The following is a 20,716-nucleotide window of genomic DNA, read 5'->3' as shown; positions in this document are numbered from 1 at the left end:
AGCTGCGATGTGTATATATATCTTGTATATCTTTTGTATATTCTATGTTAGTTGCGCGGATTTTTGGGACAGAATAATTAATTACACATCTCCTATCGGGATGATGACATTTATCAGAGACGGGCACCTGTTCCTGTGTCAAATATTTAAGATCGTTGTAAATTCTCTATCTAGAAACTTAGTAGAATGATTTTATTAAAGCAATATCATTTAGAAAGCTAAAATCTCCTATACATTTTTTTTCTACAAGAGGCATGTATAAACGATTTATTTATTCTTGTAATTAAAAATGAATTTAAAATAATGTCTTTCAAAAACTAAATATCCTGCAGTTTTGACAATGACATAATTAAGAAACGAAATTGATCAGTAATACTTGCGATCTTCCAGAAATGTTTTAAATAATATAAATTCTGTCTCATCAATCAAAACTATATATTTCCATGAAAAAATACACGTATAAGCACTACAGAATGTTATGCATTTATTTAAATTTTGAATCGGTTATCGGATCATCATTTTTTATCACTTGAAGACTTTTATGGATAACTGCTAGGGTGGTGCTCAGTTTGACACAAGAAAACACAACTAATAGTTGAGGAATTGGAATGGTCATTTATTTAACAAATAAATGACAAAGTATTATGCAAATAAAACAGTAAAAATACAACAAACTAAAAGCACAATACCATAATTCAATAGAGGGAGTTGTGGCTTGTTAAACATTACAAAAATGCCACATCCCTAAAAATAGAATATAAAAAAGTCATACACATAGTATTTAGACTAGAATAAATCAAAGTAATGAGACAAGATAATTTGGCAAATTGTATATACAAAAAGTGTCAAAGATGGGGTATCTTCCGCCTCGCACCAAGGGGAACATTCACTAGTCCAGATATTAAAAATACGATAATCCTAGAAAAAGGAGGTGGGGTGGGAGGTGGTAAAAACTTTCACAGGAATATGTAAACAAAGAATGAAAAATGGCGAGTGACGCTATCAGGATGCGCACGCGCAACTACAGGAAACAGTGTTATATTTATAAACAATGGCGGTAAATATGAAAACAGTATCCATAAATGTTTTATGTTCATAAATGTATATTTATGGATAACTGCTAGGGTGGTGCTCAGTTTGACACAAGAAAACACAACTAATAGTTGAGGAATTGGAATGGTCATTTATTTAACAAATAAATGACAAAGTATTATGCAAATAAAACAGTAAAAATACAACAAACTAAAAGCACAATACCATAATTCAATAGAGGGAGTTGTGGCTTGTTAAACATTACAAAAATGCCACATCCCTAAAAATAGAATATAAAAAAGTCATACACATAGTATTTAGACTAGAATAAATCAAAGTAATGAGACAAGATAATTTGGCAAATTGTATATACAAAAAGTGTCAAAGATGGGGTATCTTCCGCCACCTATCAAACTTGTGGCTTCTACAGTTTGATATGCCCCATCCACCACCCGGCAAAAAAGTACTGGGACTGTAAAAGTAACTTTAATACGTACATAAACACAACCAATAAACTACGCAATGATCATTAAACCGGGAGCCCCTGTCTCCACGGTTCAATCTAAAGTTCCATCTTAAACGAAATAAACCTGAAGCCCCTGCCTTCAAGGTTTAAATTGTGCCTGATATTTGAGTGAAAATTCCCATCGTTGAACCTAAGGCCCCTGTCCTTAAGGTTCAATACCCGCAGTGTCCGGTATATCATTCGCAATGTTGAACCTGAAGCCCCTGACTTCAAGATTCGGAAAACGCCCAGTGTCTAAAAAGTATTCACGTGTTGAACCTGAAGCCCCTGACTTCAAGGTTCATACCGAAGCTGTTCAGAATAGGGATTGTGTTTGGCATAGGACTGTTCCACCTCAGATTTTCATGGTCGGTATTCTGATGTATTTCTTAAACGCTGAAGATTTCCAGCGGCCCATATTTTGTATTTGAATGTCCGATGAACCTGAGGCTGCCGCTGTCGTGGCTGCTCCAATCCGGAAACTATGCGATTGGTACTTGTTTATATCTAGACCACAGAATGTCAGGGACAACTTTAAGTGTTCAGTAAAAAACTGACGAGAAACTGGGGAACCATCCATGAATGAAAACAAGGGTTCTGCAGGTGAACTGTGACCTCTAATGTTCATGAAAGCTTGTAGAACTAAGAAGGGGCATAACAATGGGTTGGCCATGTTTTGCTGAATATGCAGAGTGGTAGACTGATTAGAATGCTTGAAGTGAGGGATTGTAAGGTTTATGGAATTGCCTGTAACAGAATCTTTTTGGAAAGTAACATGCTCAGCTAACAGATAGTGCTGCTTGGCGCCTGCTGTTTTTGTGATTTCTCCCACCCTTAGGAAGGCACAAAAAGCCAGAACAAACATAGCGTGAAGTAGTGTGCTGTTAAAGGCACAAGTTGTTATGGATGGTAGAGCGGCTACAACTTTTGACAAAATGTCTGGTGTTATAGGTAATCTATTGTCAATAGATGGCTTAACCTTGCTAAATCCTTGTAATTGTTTTTTGATCAGAAAGCTTTGTGTAAGGTCTTGATAGCCTCCGAGTTGAAAGGTAAAGCTTAGTGCAGCTATGTGTGTGCGGGTCGTTGAAGCAGCCAAGCCTAACTGGTAGCAATGCGCAATATAAAGTAACAAATGAGAAAGCGATGGTGGCAGGGGATCTGCATTTCTATCAACATGGGCATGAATGAAACGTTTGTAAGTTGCAAATATGTTCTTATAGGATGACAAAGAGTCTTCTGAGAGGGAGTTCCTAATAAGAAAGTCTGCTGTTCTGATCAGAGGTGTAGGAGCTTGTGCGGAACCATCGTTTCTTCCATATCCATGTTGGGAAAGAGTTCCTTGAATCTTTGTATCTGCAAGCGAGAGAGAAGATCAGGTGCAATATTATGAAGACCTGGGATATGTTCAGCATGGAAATGAATGTTGAATTTTAAAGATGCTACCATAAGACGTCTCATTAATTTCATCAAATTGGGATCCTTGGAGGAGGTTTTGTTTATAACATGAACCACCGCACTGTTGTCTGAGTGTAATACAACTGATGTGTTTGAGAGCCCCTCACCCCACATTTCCATTGCGAGGACAATGGGAAAAAATTCTCTTACTGAAATATGGTATTCTAGCCACTGTTGCTGAAAGGGGCCGTAAAACCATTTCCTGCCAAAAGTACACCCAAATCCTAAATTGCTAGCGTCTGTATAAAGATGTAGGGATTTGGAAGTGTATATTTCCCCAGAATGGAAAAGTGCTTTACCATTAAAATGTTCTAGAAAAATAGACCAAGCATGTAGGTCTGCCCTAGCCTCAGCATTCAACCTGCGGTGGTGATAAGACTTTCTAATACCCTTAGTTAGGTCAATGATTCTACGAAGAAATGTTCTTCCAGGTGGCACTACCGAGCATGCGAAATTTAACAGGCCAATGAGGGACTGTAACTCATGTAGGGTAGCAGTACGCTTCCTTTTAAAAATACATATTGTATCTTTCAGGCGATGTAATTTGTCTTCTGGCAGTCTTATCTCAAATTTGATGGAATCTATTTCTAGGCCCATAAAGGTCAGTGTAGTACACGGCATTACTGTTTTCTCAGACTTAATTGGTAGGTTGATGTCATTTGCGAGAGTGTGGAATGCCTGAAGTGCATTATGACACCCTTGTGAGTTTGGGTAACCAATAAAGAGAAAGTCATCAAGAATGTGCACACAGTGTGCAACATCAAATTTTGCATGAAGGATCCATTGCAAGGCTGAACTGAATTTCTCGAAGAGGTTGCAAGAGTAACTAAGACCGAAGGGGAGAGTTTTATCAAAATAAAATTGATCATGAATACTAAAACCTAACAATTCAAAGTCACTAGGGTGAACTGGTACTTGTTTATAAGCGTTTTCTAAGTCAGTTTTAGCTAAAAGTGCCCCCACCCCAATATCCCTAATGATTGAGATAGCATGCTCTATGGTTTGGTACTGCACGGTGCAAAATTCATGTGGAATGTGGTCATTGATTGACAACCCTTCGGGATAAGACAAATGGTGAATCAATCTAAATTCACCAGGGTTCTTTTTAGGAACTAGGCCAAGAGGTGAAACTTGCACATTAGGAAATGGGGGGGAGGGAAATGGACCAGCTACTCTACCCAATTCTATCTCATTATTTAACTTTTGCCACAAAACACCTTCCTTTCCCTGCAAAGAAGCTAAATTTTTAGAAAGTCGGAACTCACGAGGGCCTTGGTATGGAATTCTAAAACCTGATTTAAAACCTTCGATTAAAAAGTTTGATAGAGCAGGGTCATAGTCCTGAAGATATTCAGCAAATTTGTCAGCATTTATTGGGGTAACAACAGATTCATCAATCTTTTTTGGTGAGGGTTGAGGGTTTCTTGCGCTGGTCATTATTGGAGGGTTTTGCATTTGCTGCACTGTGTTGGCCTTGCTTATATTTTGTGCAGTGAAGCCTCGAGTGTTTATTGGAGCAGTATTGGCATATGTGTGCATATGGACAAGAGTTTCCTCTGTTACAGGAGCCTGTATTATTAAACGTGAAGCAGTATTTCTGTTTTGAGGGAGTTGCACGAAAGGGCTGCTTCTTTACTTTTGTTTTTGCTTCAAAACCTTGAACCATTGCATCATGAAAAAGTTCAGAGTTTTTTGTATCCCAAGGACAAGCACGTGGGGCAACTTGACGCCACTGTCTGAATTTCTCGTCGTAACTTATGGCAGCTTCATCTCCACAGGACTTCGCTATGCCCTGAATGATTTGTGCGTATGTCATGAGCTGCCCAACCTCGTCCGGGTATTTTACGCAGTAGATCGCCACAAAGACATGAAAGGTCTCCATCCACTGTGCAATGGTTTTTATTTGGGAGGTGTCATTAGATTTAATAAAAATCAATTGTCCATCTTTCTCGACTGATTTGAATTTTGGCTCCTGCTCAAAGCTTGACTTGGGGATTAAAGTGGCAAGTTTGATATATTCATTTGCGAATATTTTGGTTTTAATTTTCATGTCCACCCCCAGTCCCACAGGTTTTGAAATTCCCACCTGGGAAATATTCTCTTGCAAATTATTTTGAGAAATTGAGGCATTAGTACCTGTGGTGGTGTCTTGATTATTTACAATGGTATTGAACGTCGAAGTATTTGAGACTTCATCCGATCTGTCTTCCGGCTGTCCAGTCGTTGCTGGCTGTTGGCTGGCTGCTGGTTGTGCGGTGTTCAATTTGGACATGCATTCTTTTACAGTCTTTTCGATGATAGGTAACGCTGCAGCCATACATTCTGTAACTAGGTTTTTCAGTTGGGTTGAATCGTTATCTGGCTGGGTAGATTGGTTATCGGTTGAGGAAGGTTTGGTCCTACGCCTCTTTGGACGAGAAGCCATAATCCTGAAAACGACGACGTTGGCAATAAAATCAAAATAACTCAGTAATAAATAACGACTTAATTTAAAGGAAATAAAATTGCACACCACCATTGACACAATGCCATAAACCTGTACCACAACCATAGTTGTTTAAGGGCACATAGTTAATATGGAATACCTGTGATATACCGGTGTATAATGGAAGTGTACAATGAATTCCTTGCCTTAGAATCCTATGAAAACAACTACTAGTAGCCAGAGCTACTAAATCAAGGAAATAAAGCCATTGCTATAATAAGTAGCCAGAGCTAAGTAGCCAGAGCTACTACGAGTCACCCTCCAAAATAGCCAGAGCTAAATTGTTAAATAAAATAACTTGACCTAGAAACCTAAGCGTTAACCTACTTGTCTAATTAGTGCTAAATATAATTCTTCAATTGCCATGAAGCATTATTAATAGCCAGTGCTAAAGTAGTCATATACTACAAAGGGTGACTCAATTGCAGACCATTGCGTACTGCAAACATCATCTAGCCAGAGCTAACATAAATTTCATTAAGTTGTGGAAGTGCAATTTCCACAAATTGTAGAAGAGTGAGCCAACCCAGCTTATTCTACATTCATATGCTTGGTTCAATAAGAGAAATTACTGGGTGACCCACTCATCCCATAAATATCCCGTTGTTTGAGATAAAGGAAACGATTCATATATACCTGAATGAAGATGGTTAATCGCTGTAATCGAATATGAAAATATAGAGATGCAGGTAAAATGGTTGCTGAAAATAAGAAAACATAATAATTAAAAGAACAATTACCATCTGTTTGTGTCAACAAAGTAAATCCTTAAATTAATAATATAATACTTGTAATTTGTGTTATCCTAAAATATGGTTATGAGAGTAAAAATTGAAATAATAATGCATGTCGTAGTAACATAGTAAATAACAATAATTTAAAACATTGCAGACTGAACTGATAGCCTTTCTACATATAAATAATATCTATTATATTGTACGCTTAGCCAGAAGCACCCGTCATCATGGCTAGCAAAGATAATTTGTGTCTAGCGTTGCAGGGACAGGAGAATTCCTCTCAATTGTCTGAAATATTTTCTCATCCCCAAGGAATTAAGATGCACGCCATCACAGAAAATATTGTCTCTGGTGTTTGTAAATCCTTTCATCCTCCAATAAGAGAGGCCAACTTGTTGGCATTGAGTTTTGAGGGTTGAGTTAGCACGTAGCACTCGGGCGTTGTACTCCTGTGGGTCAATATGTCTTGTCCTCTCTCGAGGTATCAATCTCATCACTACTATTTTGTTAATATTGAATTGTGTGCGGATTTGAGTCAAAAAGGCCACGAGTCCGTGAATTAATAGATCTACTGTATCTTCTCTGCGGTCTAAGTCATTTCCACCTAGATGGACAATGAGACATGTAGGTCGATACTGTTGGGCTACTGTTGATAATGACTGCAGATGGCGCGGATTCTTAACCGCCCCCCCGCTGATTCCGAAAAATTTTACCTGTGGGAGGTTTTCAATGTCAAATAACTCCGATGAAGGTTTTCTGTTGCCAATGTATGCACTGAATCTCTTCACATGAGAGTCACCAATGAATAAAATGGCCATAGTCCGATTTCTAAATTTCTGTCACGTGACCTATGGAATGTTATGAACAATCACAAACCCTAAAACTAATCCAATGTCCGTTTTTTTTATAACTCAGCTAGTCTATGATTTGATTTGACTCGCCTTTAGTGGAAAGGATCCTACGTCCACACAGAAAGTGTCGCAGAAGCGGTGAAGGAATCTACCTATCGTATGAGCCTACGCTCTGGCCTATAACAGCATCTTCGCAGATTTGCATCATATAAAGAAAGGTCAAATAACTGCAAACCAAGGGGTTAAGTTACCTCAGATGCGTTGTGCCAAGTCTCTAGAAGGTGTAGGATGTTATTCGTTTGATCTCAAGTGCTATACATCCATTCAGATATCGAAAAATAGTTAAAAACTTTCACAGGAATATGTAAACAAAGAATGAAAAATGGCGAGTGACGCTATCAGGATGCGCACGCGCAACTACAGGAAACAGTGTTATATTTATAAACAATGGCGGTAAATATGAAAACAGTATCCATAAATGTTTTATGTTCATAAATGTATATTTTTTTCTTAATGTAACTAGAAATTTTAAATTAAAAATCATTTTGAATAAGTCCCACATATTTTATTTTGGGGACAGACTAATTAATTACACATCTCCTATCGGGATGATGACAATTATCAGAGACGGGCACCTGTTCCTATGTTAAATATTTAAGATCGTTGTAAATTCTCTATCTAGAAACTTAGTAGAATAATTTTATGAAAGCAATATCATTTAGAAAGCTAAAATCTCCTATATATTTTTTTTCTACAAGAGGCATGTATAAACGATTTATTTATTCTTGTAATTAAAAATAATAATTACCTAGACATATTTTAAGGTACCTGAATATGATCACGATAAGTAAAAAAACACAAGTAAGATTGAATAATAAATCTTTATTCAAAATATTGCTTCCTTGTTAAGGAAAAATATCTGATTATAAAATAATACGCTAGTGAAAAAATTGCTAAATTGAGACTTAAATATCACTGAAAGGTGGTGGAAAGGTCACTGAAAGACGACAGAAAGGTCACTGAAAGACGACAGAAAGGTCACTGAAAGTCGGCGGAAAGGTCACTGAAAGACGACGGAAAGGTCACTGAAAGTTGATGGAAAGGTCACTGAAAGTTGATGGAAAGGCCACTGAAAGTTGACGGAAATGTGTCCGCTGAATGGTGACTGAAAGGTATCTGAAATGTGACTGAAAGGCAACTGAAAGGTCACTGAAATGTATGTGCCATTCAGTGGCTGAATGGCCACTGAAAAGTTACTGAAAGCCGCCTTTCAGTTTTAACTGAAAGGTCTTGTTTCTTAGACAGCGGGAGCAAGCCCCTTTGGCTATTAGCTAACTTTGTTCTCAGTGCACGAGTTTATGCATGATGACAAAAATGTTACATAGAAATGACGATCGAGACAAAAATATGAGTAGAAATATATTTTGTGCAAATGATATTGGAATAACTTAAAAGTTATTTCAAAGATTCGATATAAATAAGATGCGTAAAAGTTAAATGAGATTTGACCATTAAGTCACCATTAAGCTCAGCTTAAAGGTGGCTTAATGGTAGCTTAATGGTGTTTGAACATTAAGCACCTGTAAGTTGCAGCTTAATGGTGGCTTAATGGTGGCTTAAAGGAAATAACTTCTTTAAGCCACCATTAAGTCACCATTAAGCTACCATTAAGCGATTGCTTAAAGGTGGTATTTCGTCTTGTGATAGTCCAGTCGGAAGAGGTTGAAAGATGGAAGAAGGTGTACAGCATTGAGTAGTGCATTGGACGGACCTTCAGCCAGCTCCTGAAGCAATACTTGATTTGTTAGCCTGTAACTGTGTGAAAAATGTACATTTTCGGAATGTTTGTGTATAATAAATGGACTTAACTGTACTGATACGTGTAAACTTGCTGAATGTGAAAATCGAGAATCCCGTCACAAATTAGACAATGAACTGAGTGAGAATGAAAATACGGAAGACAATGATAATGAACATGATTGGTAATGATACATTGTGAATATGTCAATTCTCAAGTAGAACCTATATGTAAAATGTTTTATTTATTTAATCTCAAGCTAAACAATGGTAATAATGGACACTTTTGTGTTCTAGCTTCTATTAAAAACTGGTAATTTGATTTACATTTTTGACATCAAAAATAGGCTACACATGTGCAGAATCATTTGTATCAAAATATATATGTCGTTTCTTATCTTGTTAGTTTTACAGAATTATGGGGTAATTGTTGAATAAATGTTAAAAGAAATATGCATTTTTCTTAGACATATAGCCAGTAACTAAGATAATGTTCCTTAAATCCTGCCATCCTCATATTTACTAATATATTTACTAATTTCACATTCAGTCTAGTCCATGTAGAACTTTTTATTACGGTAAGCGACTGTGTGACAAAAAAATTTTGAGGTTGCAAATATTAAGCTAAAGATACCAAATTTGAATAAATTAAGGGCAATAACTCTCTCTCCAGCATTAGAGCCACAGCGGATTTGATGCAATCATACATTTGCCCACTTGTTAGGTGTATACCTTAAAATATATCACCATTAAGTTAATTCACCCAAACTGGTACCAACCAACCCCATTGGCTCAAGGATTAAAAGGACGTTATTATCAAACAAAATGCATAGGTTGCATTAGAATAGAAATAAAAATCTTCCAATTGGGTATTTTAGACCGTTAAATCAGCATTAAAGGTCGCAAACACCAAATTAGAAGATTGTTATTCCCTAATATAATGCTCTATTAATCTAATATCGTAAAACACTTTAAAATTTATATTGAAAATTCTTTGCATGCAAACGAGTTTGTCTTCCGTACGTTTTTATACGAAATAAGATGTGATTTTGCTTGAAATATTATATGTTCTGAAGTTACAGGTATTTTTTTAAGATGAGACGTGGACACCAAGAGGTAATGTTCAAACAAATTTGACACATTTAAAAACATAATTTTTAATGGTCATGAACGCCTTCATTTTAAGCCTTTTAATATTACACATATAAGAGGCGATGTCCCTTATAAGTATGAATAATTTGGCAAGAGAAAAATCTATCAAACAAGAATGTTCTTACTTTGATCAAGTATCCAATCGTTCATCCAGGAAGAGGCGATTTCAGAAACTAATTCACTGTCATTACTTTTATACACAGTTTTTTTTTGTCAGTTTCCTGTTAAACTAGATCGTAAAAAATCGTATTTATAGCTCTACTGGTCAGGAACCAGAAGAGCTTATGTGACAGTTATACGTCCGTCTGTCTGTTACAATTTTTATAAATGCTGCTCCTCCTACAGTTTTGGTTTGAGTTCAATATAGCTTGGCACACAAGTACACTATACTTAGATAAATAATTCTATTTATCGGTTTTTGATTTAGATGAACGGTGTTGCCGTCGTTACTAAAAATAGAAATTTATGTGAAATGCTTTCAAAATGCTACCCCTCTTACAGTTTTGGTCTGACTTCAATACAACTTTGTAGATAGGTAGACTGCTGGAATGCAAAACTATAACATGAATATACACATTTATAGTTTAATTGGAATGAGTGAAACAGGTTAAAATGAAGAGAACAAGTCGGAAAAAATGTTACGCCACTACCTGTATATTTTATCCTCGATAATACCACAAATATCATAATTTATGTCATGTTATATTATGCAACACTTTTGCTGGACACTTCGAAAATAAAAGACGTATATTTTATTTCAACGACTTGGTAATATTTTACAGGTATTATGTTATGGGTCAGAGTAACCCTAAATGCCAGCAAAGATCAATAACACAATTTAAACTTAACAATAATTTATTTACAGTAATATATAATAAGTATATGAAACATAAAGTACAAACTTAGCAAGAATCTAAAAATACATACATCAGAGTGTCCGTTGCTGCACACAATGTCCCAGTGAAAATATATCCCAGTTGTATCTCAATGGTGCTCATACGACAAAGTATCTTTATGCATCGAATTGACAGGGTATTTATACAGTATTATGAATCTAGAATATTCTAGAAATTGTTAAAACATGATATTACTGGAACAATCTGGACATACACAAAATTTAAGAATGTTCTAGATCAAATGACCGAACATGTTGACCACTCTGGAATGTTCAAGAAACTAAATGTTACTAATAATATACAAGATGAAACAATACACATTCAACACATCACACAACAATTATTATCAACACCCTAAATTTCAAGATGACAAGTTAGACTTTGAAATATCTTGTTGGCCCTCTCCCGACTATAGATGATAGGTAATATATTCATAAAAATGTTATTAAAAAAATTTAAGTGGGGCCATTTTAGCTAGTCGTTTGGAAGAGGATATCCAAAGATTTATTTTGTCAGTGGGGTTGGGGGCTCTATCCGTAGAAGACCTAGACCTGTGCTCATTCATTTATTTTCGTGTGGTATATTCTAGTTCAATTGTATACCGTGTAATAGAGATCAAAACAAACTTTAACAATCCACGTTTCGGAAGTCAAGATTTTTTATTAATATTTTAAATCAATATATATTTATTACAAAAGTACCAGGGGGTACTGGAACATACTTTCAGTGATTGATTTAAAAAAAATTAAGGAAAAAAATCATTATGTAAATATAAATTGTCAAAATTTCACAAATGTTACATATTTTTGACGTTCAATAAAGGCAGTATTTTTACATGAATTTAGATGAGTTTTGTAAAAGAACGAAATTAATTTTGCCTTAATTTGCTTTTGCTAGATATTTTAATAGCAAAAGTAAGCATCGTTTCACGTTAGCTTAGCATTTGATAAAGTTAATAACAGTCATAGCAATTTTAATCTTTTTAAATACACTGTCACAAATTTTTATTTTTTTTTTTTTACATATAAATGACCAATTTATCGTTTAATTCTAAATTTTAAAAAATGTCAAAAGTCCTATTTCTATTAAGAAAGACCTTTGCTCATCAATTAATTTCATTATAATATATTTTTTGCTATTGCATCCTCTGTGCTATTGTTATAACACATACCTGAGAACGTCTTTACAATTCCTAGTATTGCGGAAGTCATGATTTTATATCAATACCCTTTATAAACTATTCATTGAAGGACACTGGCATTGTTTTCCTCTTGGCGACTCATATAGACATAACACTGAAGGCAAACCTATTTCAAAATGTGAATATAAATCATGAAAATATTGTTTTTGTTTTCTTTTTGTCTTACAGTAAATGTAGGAAATGTATCATAAAATTATAATGTTTAAATTATAAACAAAAGCCACTTATCTAATTATGCATTTTATCCCTTTCTTCGTTGAAATATTATCCTTTCCTTTCGTGAATCTTCTAAAATACCTTGTGACAGAAGCACAATATATGGGCACTTGATTTGTGACCCGGAGGTTTTGGTTCGCTTCTCGTTCTCGTTTCGCTTTATACCGAAACTTTATAATTATCACAGACATCATTTTTTGTAGAACAAATTTCTGTGGTGCTGCAAATTGATTGCCTCTTTCTGTCATATAAACAGTTACTTCCCTTTTGACTCTTGCTGATACTCTTCATACAATATTAAAATAGTTCAAAAAATCTTATTACCAGCTATTTTTCTAACAACATTAAATAACTTTCCCACCATCTGACAACAAGTCCTTCAGTATTTTAAAACCTTTTCCACCCAAATTGTGGATAAACTCCATCTTTTAATATTAGCACATTTTCTTATATCAGTATATTAATAATCTGTAGAACTCAAAGAATCTTTTTCAACAATTCTAAGAGCTTTTTTAAGATCTTTCCAAAAACCATTACCAATATAATTCAAAAATTCTGAGAGTGTTTCTTTGGTTAAATAAAAAACAAAGTAAAAATCTGTTTGATTTAAAATACAGGATAATAATTGCTGCCATGCTCCACTGTTGTCTGTAAGGACTCTCTTGACCCATTTAAGTTTTATATATGAAATGGAGGAGGATAAATGGATCATGTTTAGGCCACCTTCTTCAATTTTTCCTATTAATATTAATGAATTTCTTTTTACATTTTCAACATGTACCTTAAATGCCCCAAAAAATTTAAATAAAGTTTTATTGATCTCATTAAGTTATTTCTTAGATGGATTTTGGAGAGTTGAGAATAGTTGTACAAATTGTGGAATAACAAGCGTTTTAATTACTGTAATCTTTCCTATTGGGGTCAAATCTCTTTCGCCCATGATGCAAGCAATTTTTTGGATCGATAATTAATAGACACAATTATGTTTGGGATCCTGAATGCACATCTTCAGAATCGTTGCATACCATGGTTGGGCTGCCTATGCTTGGGTTACCAGGAGAATCGTTGCCTTCTCCCTCTGAATCTTGCTCAGACATTGAGAAATAAAAAAAAAACGGTGGAAATGCTTACCCCTTTATTCCCACCCAGTGATGCAATAGTGCATTGTGTACTATTGCTTCTGGATCTAGCATCCAACTGATGAATTTGTCTGGATTTGCATTTCATCTGTTTGCAAACGGTCTACCTTGCAATCTATTGTATTGCTCATTAGAATCTGAAATTCGTATGGATCTAACCCCCAACTGCTTCAGTCCTTGTGTTTTCTGGACTCCCAGTTTGCTATGACATTTTCCCTTCTCGTGATGAATTATGTTCTCGTCGAGATATCCTTTTTCAGACACCATTCCCAGAGATCTAATGCTAACTGATTGCACACTTTGGATGCTGTTCCCTCAATTTTGTTGATGTAAGTCATAGCTGTTTTGTTGTCTGTTTGAATAAGAACAACCATGTTTGCTTCTTGATTCAGAAATGCCTTTACTGCATGTGTTATTGCTAAAAGCTCTAGAACATTTATGTGATAATGAATCTAGCTTTGTAACCATGCACCCCCTATTCTGACATTTTTGCAAGTTTCCCGAACCTAGATCTGTAAAAGAACTGATGGTTGGTTCATTACAATACTCTTCCCATTTGTGTCGTTTAAATGGTGAATCCACCAAAGTAGATCTCTCTGGGCTTCTTGAGTTTAGAAGACTTGTGCATTGTAATCTTGATACTGATTGAAAATTTGGTTCTTTGCCATTTGTAGATGGCTATAATGTAATGGGGTTGGGTATACTGCTTGAATGCTTGCTGTGAGATTTCCTATCACCTCTGACAATTTCCTTACTGAAACAGGATTTGAACTGATAACCTCTTGACAAATTGTTCTCATCTTCTTTGTCCTCTGTAACGGTAAAGAGAGTGTAATTACACTGGAGTCTATCTTGAATCCCAGATATTCTAGAACTTGGGAAGGGATAAAGTTTGATTTCTTGAAATTTATCAGAAACCCTAAACTTTCTAGCAGATTTACTGTTCTCTCGCCATCTATCAATGCCCTCTCCTTTGTCTGATTCATGATCAGAATATCGTCCAGAAATTTCACTTATCTCACCCCTAACCTTCGGAAGTAACTTATTAAAACTTTCATTAATTTGGTGAAAAAACAAGGAGCTTCTGTAATCCCAAACGGAAGACAAAAGAATGGATACACTTTCCCTCCTCAAATAATTTTTTTTTTAGATATTTTTGATCTTCTTTTATAATGGGAAATGTGGAATAAGCATCCTTCAAGTCTATTTTTATTAGAAAGTCCCCTTTTTGAATCATATCTCGTACAAGATTGATTCCCTCCATTTTGAAATGTGTTTATATCATGTAAGTATTTAATTCTTTCAGGTTTCTAACAGGTCTTTGCCCCTTATCCTTTTCTCTACAAGAAATATGGAACTTATAAATATGTTGAGAATTTCTTGTTTTTCCAATGAATTCTTTTCCTTGGAAAATCCCTTGAAATGAAGATTCACTTGAACGGGTGGGGAGGGGGGGGCGGGGTGAGAAAATTCTAATTTAAGCCTAGCACTATTTGTAGAAACCAGCAATCTTTTGACAGATTTTCCCAATTTTGATGGAAATATTTCAGTCCCCTCCCCCGGGATATTCTTGAGATCTTCTGTCAAAACAGGAAATTTAAATTCTGACTGATTGACCTTACCTTTATTTCTACTGATTTTCTGTCTTTCTGCAAAGAGGAAACTTTGTTGAACCTCTGGCTCTGTTGTCCTCTGTAATTATGGCACCCAAACTGGTATCTGTTGTTTGAGTGCCTTGTCAGAAAAAAAACTGCTGGAGTCGACCTGCACCATTTCTGAAAGAGTTCTTTCTCTCATTTTTGTTATCATAGGAATAAGACTTTTTGTCAGACTTGACTTGTGGAAGAAGATCAGAAATCTCTCAATTATCGTTGCTGTCTTTTGCTAACTGTTTTCTGAATGTGTTGCTAAACAGTTTGTCTTTTGATTTTCTTGATGCTTTCTTTCCAGAACTATTTTCAATTACGTCAACACACTCTGGTACAAGTTTGCCAAGTAAAATCTTGCGTCTATCAGTGAGATACACATAATGAGCATTTCCAATCACCACTTATGTTCTCTGTACTTTGTATGCATTTATTAGGTTTTCTAACCTATTCAGCTTCGTGCCATAGTATGGCTAATGGGCCAGTAGCGTCATGAATGCGATTTTGTGTATTTATCAAAATTTTCTCTTTTTTGTTTGACATGGCCTGATTGAATCTTTTCCTAAAAAGCTTTTTTTAAGGAACCTGTCAGTTTCTTATGATTTAATCTTTTTATGTTTGGTGTTTTACAGTTCTTTCTTATTTCTTGTCGAGTAGCTTTGGTTATTCCATTGTCGGCATACTTCTCAATATATTTCATTATTTTCTTTGGTAATTTCTCACTTCAATTCATCTTCAAAACCGGTGAAGGAATGAATACATCTGAATCTGACTCGGAATCATATTAAGTACCGCTGTTATCTGATTCTTCTGAATCGCTATCGCTCTTTTCACGCTTTCTCTTTCTACTTTCAGTTTGTTTTGGAACTTTATGCATTAAGTCGTTTGTTTTTCCAACCTCTCTCCTTCTTTCTCTATAAGAAATATGGGGCTTATGAACCCGTCTAATGTGTATCAGAGTCCATCAGAGTGAGGTTCTTCATTAGTGCCCTGAATTGGCGTACAACCATTATTAGTGCCCCGTATTGGCGTATTTCTTGTTCCCCGTATTGGCGTATCTTTTGTGTCCCTTATGGGCGTTTATTTGTATCTTTATTGCCCTGAATTGATGTTTGTTCATTATCACTATCTGCATAGTCTTAAAGTTGTTAGTTTTCCGAAACACAAACCTGCAGTCTATCAAGACGGTGTTTTTCTCCCTAAGGCGTCTGGGGAGAAAAGCTGACATGCGAAACGTGGAGTCATAAAACTTACCTCCACTCACTTACAGAGCTAAAATTGAAAGCATTGTTTAGTGATCAATAAGGTGTGTCAATCACCTGTAAATGGACGAGTCTAATAAACTTTTATAGGGGTGGTCACTTTAAACAGCTCATTTTTAATTAAATTTGAAGGCAAAGCAATGCTTTACCTTATGATGTTCTCTGAAATATAATCAATGTAATATTAAAATCGTCGTAAAATTTTGACGATGCCAGATTTGTGGACACTTCTTTTTTTCAAGTTCACTAATATGTTCTTTCGAGAATTATGATGCTCAATTTCTTTTCTTTTTTTTTTTGAAATCTTGCATTTGTCCATTTATTGTAGAATGACTGATAGGCGTAGTCCTTTGACTATTCTAGGTTTCATTGAGATACAAAACTGTATCATCAATGTACACTGCTATAATGAAATTTAAATGATAAAAACAGAAAACAAGTAATACTTTTAAAGAACATTTGTCATGAAATTATCAAGACAGAAAAAATTTAGAATAAGTCTCTAGACATTTTTTATGTCGCTCCGAATAAAATCGGGCGACATATATTGTACGCCTAAAATATCTGTCCGTGCTGATTCTCGGAGATGGCTAGGACAATCTTCCTGAAACTTTCCTCAAAAGACTATACGTAGTTTTGCAGTGAGGAAGTTCAGCTTTAATATGTCTACCGTTGTCACGTGGTCAAGCTGGCTATCTCAAAAATCATACAAATTCAACTATTGAGTTTAATAAATTTATTTTTTTAAAAATTAACAAAAATGATTTCACACAAACTACCGCACTCTGATCCACACTCTTCCTCACTATTAAGCAGATGAACAAAAAAATGGTAACCAATGATCAGTTAACCACTTAACAAATAACCAGTCGCCAGGGGTATATACTTGTTTTTAATGCCAAACATGTTCACAGATAAATGATTACTAGTTTCCTCCTCATCATCACGATCAACATCATCCTAATCCTCGATGCAGGAATGAAATCATAAGTTTCTTGGATAGACTTATTTGTAACCATCACTTATATGGATCGACACAGAACATTCTTCTGGGTCTTAGTTCTGGAACCTTTCGCAGTAACAATGATCCCCTCAAATGGTAACCAATGATCAGTTAACCACTTAACAAATAACCAATCGCCAGGGGTATATACTTGTTTTTAATGCAAAACATGTTCACAGATAAATGATTACTAGTATACTCGTCATCATCACGATCAACATAATCCTAATCATCGATGCAGGAATGACATCATAAGTTTCTTGGATAGACTTATTTGTAACCATCACTTATATGGATCGACACAGAACATTCTTCTGGGTCTTAGTTCTGGAACCTTTCGCAGTAACAATGATCCCCTCAGCTCAGTCTATGTATCAAGCACAGGTCATACCAATATTGACGCTACAATGATGCATATTTATAAGTCACATGTTTCACTACATATGTTTGACAATACTACTATGTTTGGCAATTCATTCGAAATGTAAAAATAATTGAATAAGTATTAAGTAAAATGGTAACCATAAGTCAAAACAAATTATTGCCAATATGGCGCAACTTACTTTCAACTTCCGGTCATTCACTTCCACCAAGACATTTAAACCAAAAAATCATATGGACAAAATATATTACACAAAGTAACAAAACTGAGTACAGGAAAATTGCGAACATTTAACAATAGCCACTTGAGCACTCTCGCTAATCGTCACACCTGAGTGAATAACAGGTAAAATGGTGAGACCTGGACAAGTTTAGAAATACGAACGAAATTGTATTCAAAAATAAATATGCCTTAAAAAATATATACAAAGGGAATATCATAAAAAAAAATACTTTTTTGTATTGCTGCAATGTACATATACTAGCTATCAGATGTTAAATTTTTTCAGCTTTCAATCTTCATGAAAAATTGTTTTATTAATGATAAGTAATTGTAGTTTACGAACCCAAAATATTCTTTGATAATATATTTCTATAAAATATTTAATATTTATTAAATATTTTATAATACAATAATGAAATCCTATTTACAAGGTAAATACGGAGATAAAAAAAATTGTTTTTTAATAACTAATTCGTTTTAAGGATACGAAATCAAACAATTCTTTCATTCATTGGATTCAGCGACCAGTGTTTTTAATACTATGGGACTGGATGGGTGGGGCCCTTGGAATTGGGATTTTTAAGCGTCAATTAGGAATCTCCCAGAAAAACCAGTCTTGTCAAAAACAACATTGTCAAATGGCTTTGTTTTTGTCTTTGTATTACTTTAACAAACAATTGTTATTACAAAAATAAGACTATTTTTGAATGAATTGTCTAATCACTTGCATCGAGAACAATGGTGGTATGAATTAACCAATTATGAGAAATCAAACATTGCTGAACAACAAAACCTGCTTGAACTGCACTGAAAAACATGCAATAAACAAACTGAATTTTATCACATATTTTGTACGTTTCTCTTTGGGAAAATAAAAGGTGTACATAGAAATAATATTTAAACATTAGATAGCCTTAGTAAACTGCGCATTTAAATTTTTTTGACATATAATAGTGCCGCTGTGCAATTAGAAGTGTTAAAAATCGATTCTTATATAAATCAAAAAACACTAATACTAAAGATTTTCGTTCATTTTATTTTTTCAAAAATTATTGCCGCTGTGGCTTATATTGACTCTATTAAAAGTGGGAAATCCTACTCAGAAAAGAAAGAGGGGTGGATTTGGATCTAGTGTTAGATATCCCTTCGGGGGTAATCTTACTCAAGGTTACGATTTAAGGGGGTGGGGGGGCTTGCTATGGAGGAAATCCTACTATACAACACCGATTTAGAGGCGTGGAGTCAGTAACATTGAAAACGTAGTGGCAGATAAGTCCTGTAGTTGTCAAGCTTGATATTCAGCTTAAAAAAATCCAATGCACTAGAGAGTAAAAAGAAGTTTAAAAAAAATAATAACTTAAATACAAAATTTGCCTGAGAAGAAAATATGGTTTTCATGGGCGAAGAAATTTTTCATGTTTACCTCACTATCATGCAAAATTGTATAATGCAGATTATGTATGTTATTATAGTTTCACAGGTTATTAAAATGGTCAATTACATATCTGATTGTAGATCGTTGTATTTTTACTTCCGATTATGTATATTAGATTCTAAATTTGAAATTAAACTATTTGTAAAAGCCTTACACTAAATAGCTAAAAACATTTCTGACAAACTTACCATTATAAACTCTTTCTTTTTTTCATTCTAAAACACATACGAACTCAAGAAAATTAAATTGATCAAACATCCAAACTTGTTTATGTACTATATCAATAATTAGTTTTTAACAACATACTTCGGATAAATTTCTGTCGAGCATTCTATTCCTATGTAGAATGACCTATTGATTAATTTCTTAACTCCCTTACGAGAAGCCTTTCAATTATATTTATATAGAGACGTAGAAAGACCCGTGTTCCATAATTCAACTCCGTATGAGATATTCTATTACTATTCCATGCTGTGTACAAATCTAAAACATTTTCACGTTTCCCGTTACTCCCAAAGTCATATTTTTTTAGATTAAATCTTTACATGAATAGCTATATTTAACCCATATACAAAGGGACAACGGTACTTAGTTCCATTTTGTGACTCTTTGTAAAGCATCAAATGTATCAGCATGTAAATATTTATCATCAAATATATTTTAAAAGGTGATTGTACTCCCAATATATGCAAGAATTATACGAGGGTCAGTCAAAAATACGTAGACAATTTCCTAATCAACCTGTGCAAATAGTTTGAATTAGATCGTCCGCTTTTTCAAATTCTTTACCGCGTAACTCTATAAGTTCCGCGATAGTGACTCTTTTGACAAGATTTTTAACTATAACTAATTTTTTGCACACTCTCTATCGTCCGATTCATACTTGCTACCACTTACACAGGATGAAAAGCCAGGTTTCCCAAATTTGGAAACCCGATGGAAACATATGGGAATCGTGACATCAGTAGTTTCCATATAGTTTCCATTTTATGGAAACCACATAGTGGTTTCCACATAGATTCCCAACATGGAAACAATCAACCGGTGGTTTCCCGTAAGTTTCCCAAGATAGGAAACCGTGGAAACATGCCCCAGTGGTTTCCATGCAGATTCCCGACATGGAAACAATCAACCTGTGGTTTCCTGTAAGTTTCCCAAGATAGGAAACCCTGGAAACATGCCTCAGTGGTTTCCATATAGTTTCCCGACATGGAAGCCATCAGTCTGTAGTTTCTCCCATGTTTCCCAGGTAGGGAAAGTTTGAAATTATATCTCATACTAATTTCCAACGACATGT

The 20,716-nt window shown here is 34.9% G+C and overlaps 1 protein-coding gene across 2 annotated transcripts; it reads right to left on the bottom strand.

Moving 5' to 3' along the window:
- Positions 1-595: 595 nt before the first annotated feature.
- Positions 596-7,570, bottom strand: LOC134277737 (uncharacterized). 2 transcript variants are annotated; one of them, XM_062760049.1, is made up of 4 exons: positions 7,320-7,570; positions 6,117-6,181; positions 5,132-5,424; positions 596-2,893 (listed from the first exon to the last, which is right to left on the bottom strand). In XM_062760049.1, the coding sequence occupies exons 3-4, from the start codon at positions 5,418-5,420 to the stop codon at positions 1,893-1,895; spliced, it is 1,290 nt and encodes a 429-aa protein (XP_062616033.1). In that variant the 5' UTR covers positions 5,421-5,424; positions 6,117-6,181; positions 7,320-7,570; the 3' UTR covers positions 596-1,892. The 2 variants fall into 2 exon arrangements, with proteins under 2 accessions (XP_062616033.1, XP_062616034.1); XM_062760050.1 differs by having other exon boundaries at positions 596-5,424.
- Between the last annotated feature and the right edge of the window lie 13,146 nt (positions 7,571-20,716).

The sequence above is a fragment of the Saccostrea cucullata genome, unplaced genomic scaffold (assembly GCF_032062105.1).
Source record: "Saccostrea cucullata isolate Sc308-1 unplaced genomic scaffold, CSIRO_AGI_Scuc_v1 ctg577, whole genome shotgun sequence".
Classification (NCBI taxonomy): Eukaryota; Metazoa; Mollusca; class Bivalvia; order Ostreida; family Ostreidae; genus Saccostrea; species Saccostrea cuccullata.
Note: the sequence above shows the minus strand (reverse complement) of the source record. Positions and strands in the feature narration are given on the sequence as shown.

Excerpts from the sequence above, each read along its gene's own strand:
- LOC134277737 (XM_062760049.1), bottom strand. The coding sequence starts at position 5,420 with ATGGCTTCTCGTCCAAAGAGGCGTAGGACCAAACCTTCCTCAACCGAT. Across the intron at positions 2,894-5,131 it reads TAATCAAGACACCACCACAG|ATACAAAGATTCAAGGAACT; the intron begins GTACTAATGCCT and ends TCTCGCTTGCAG.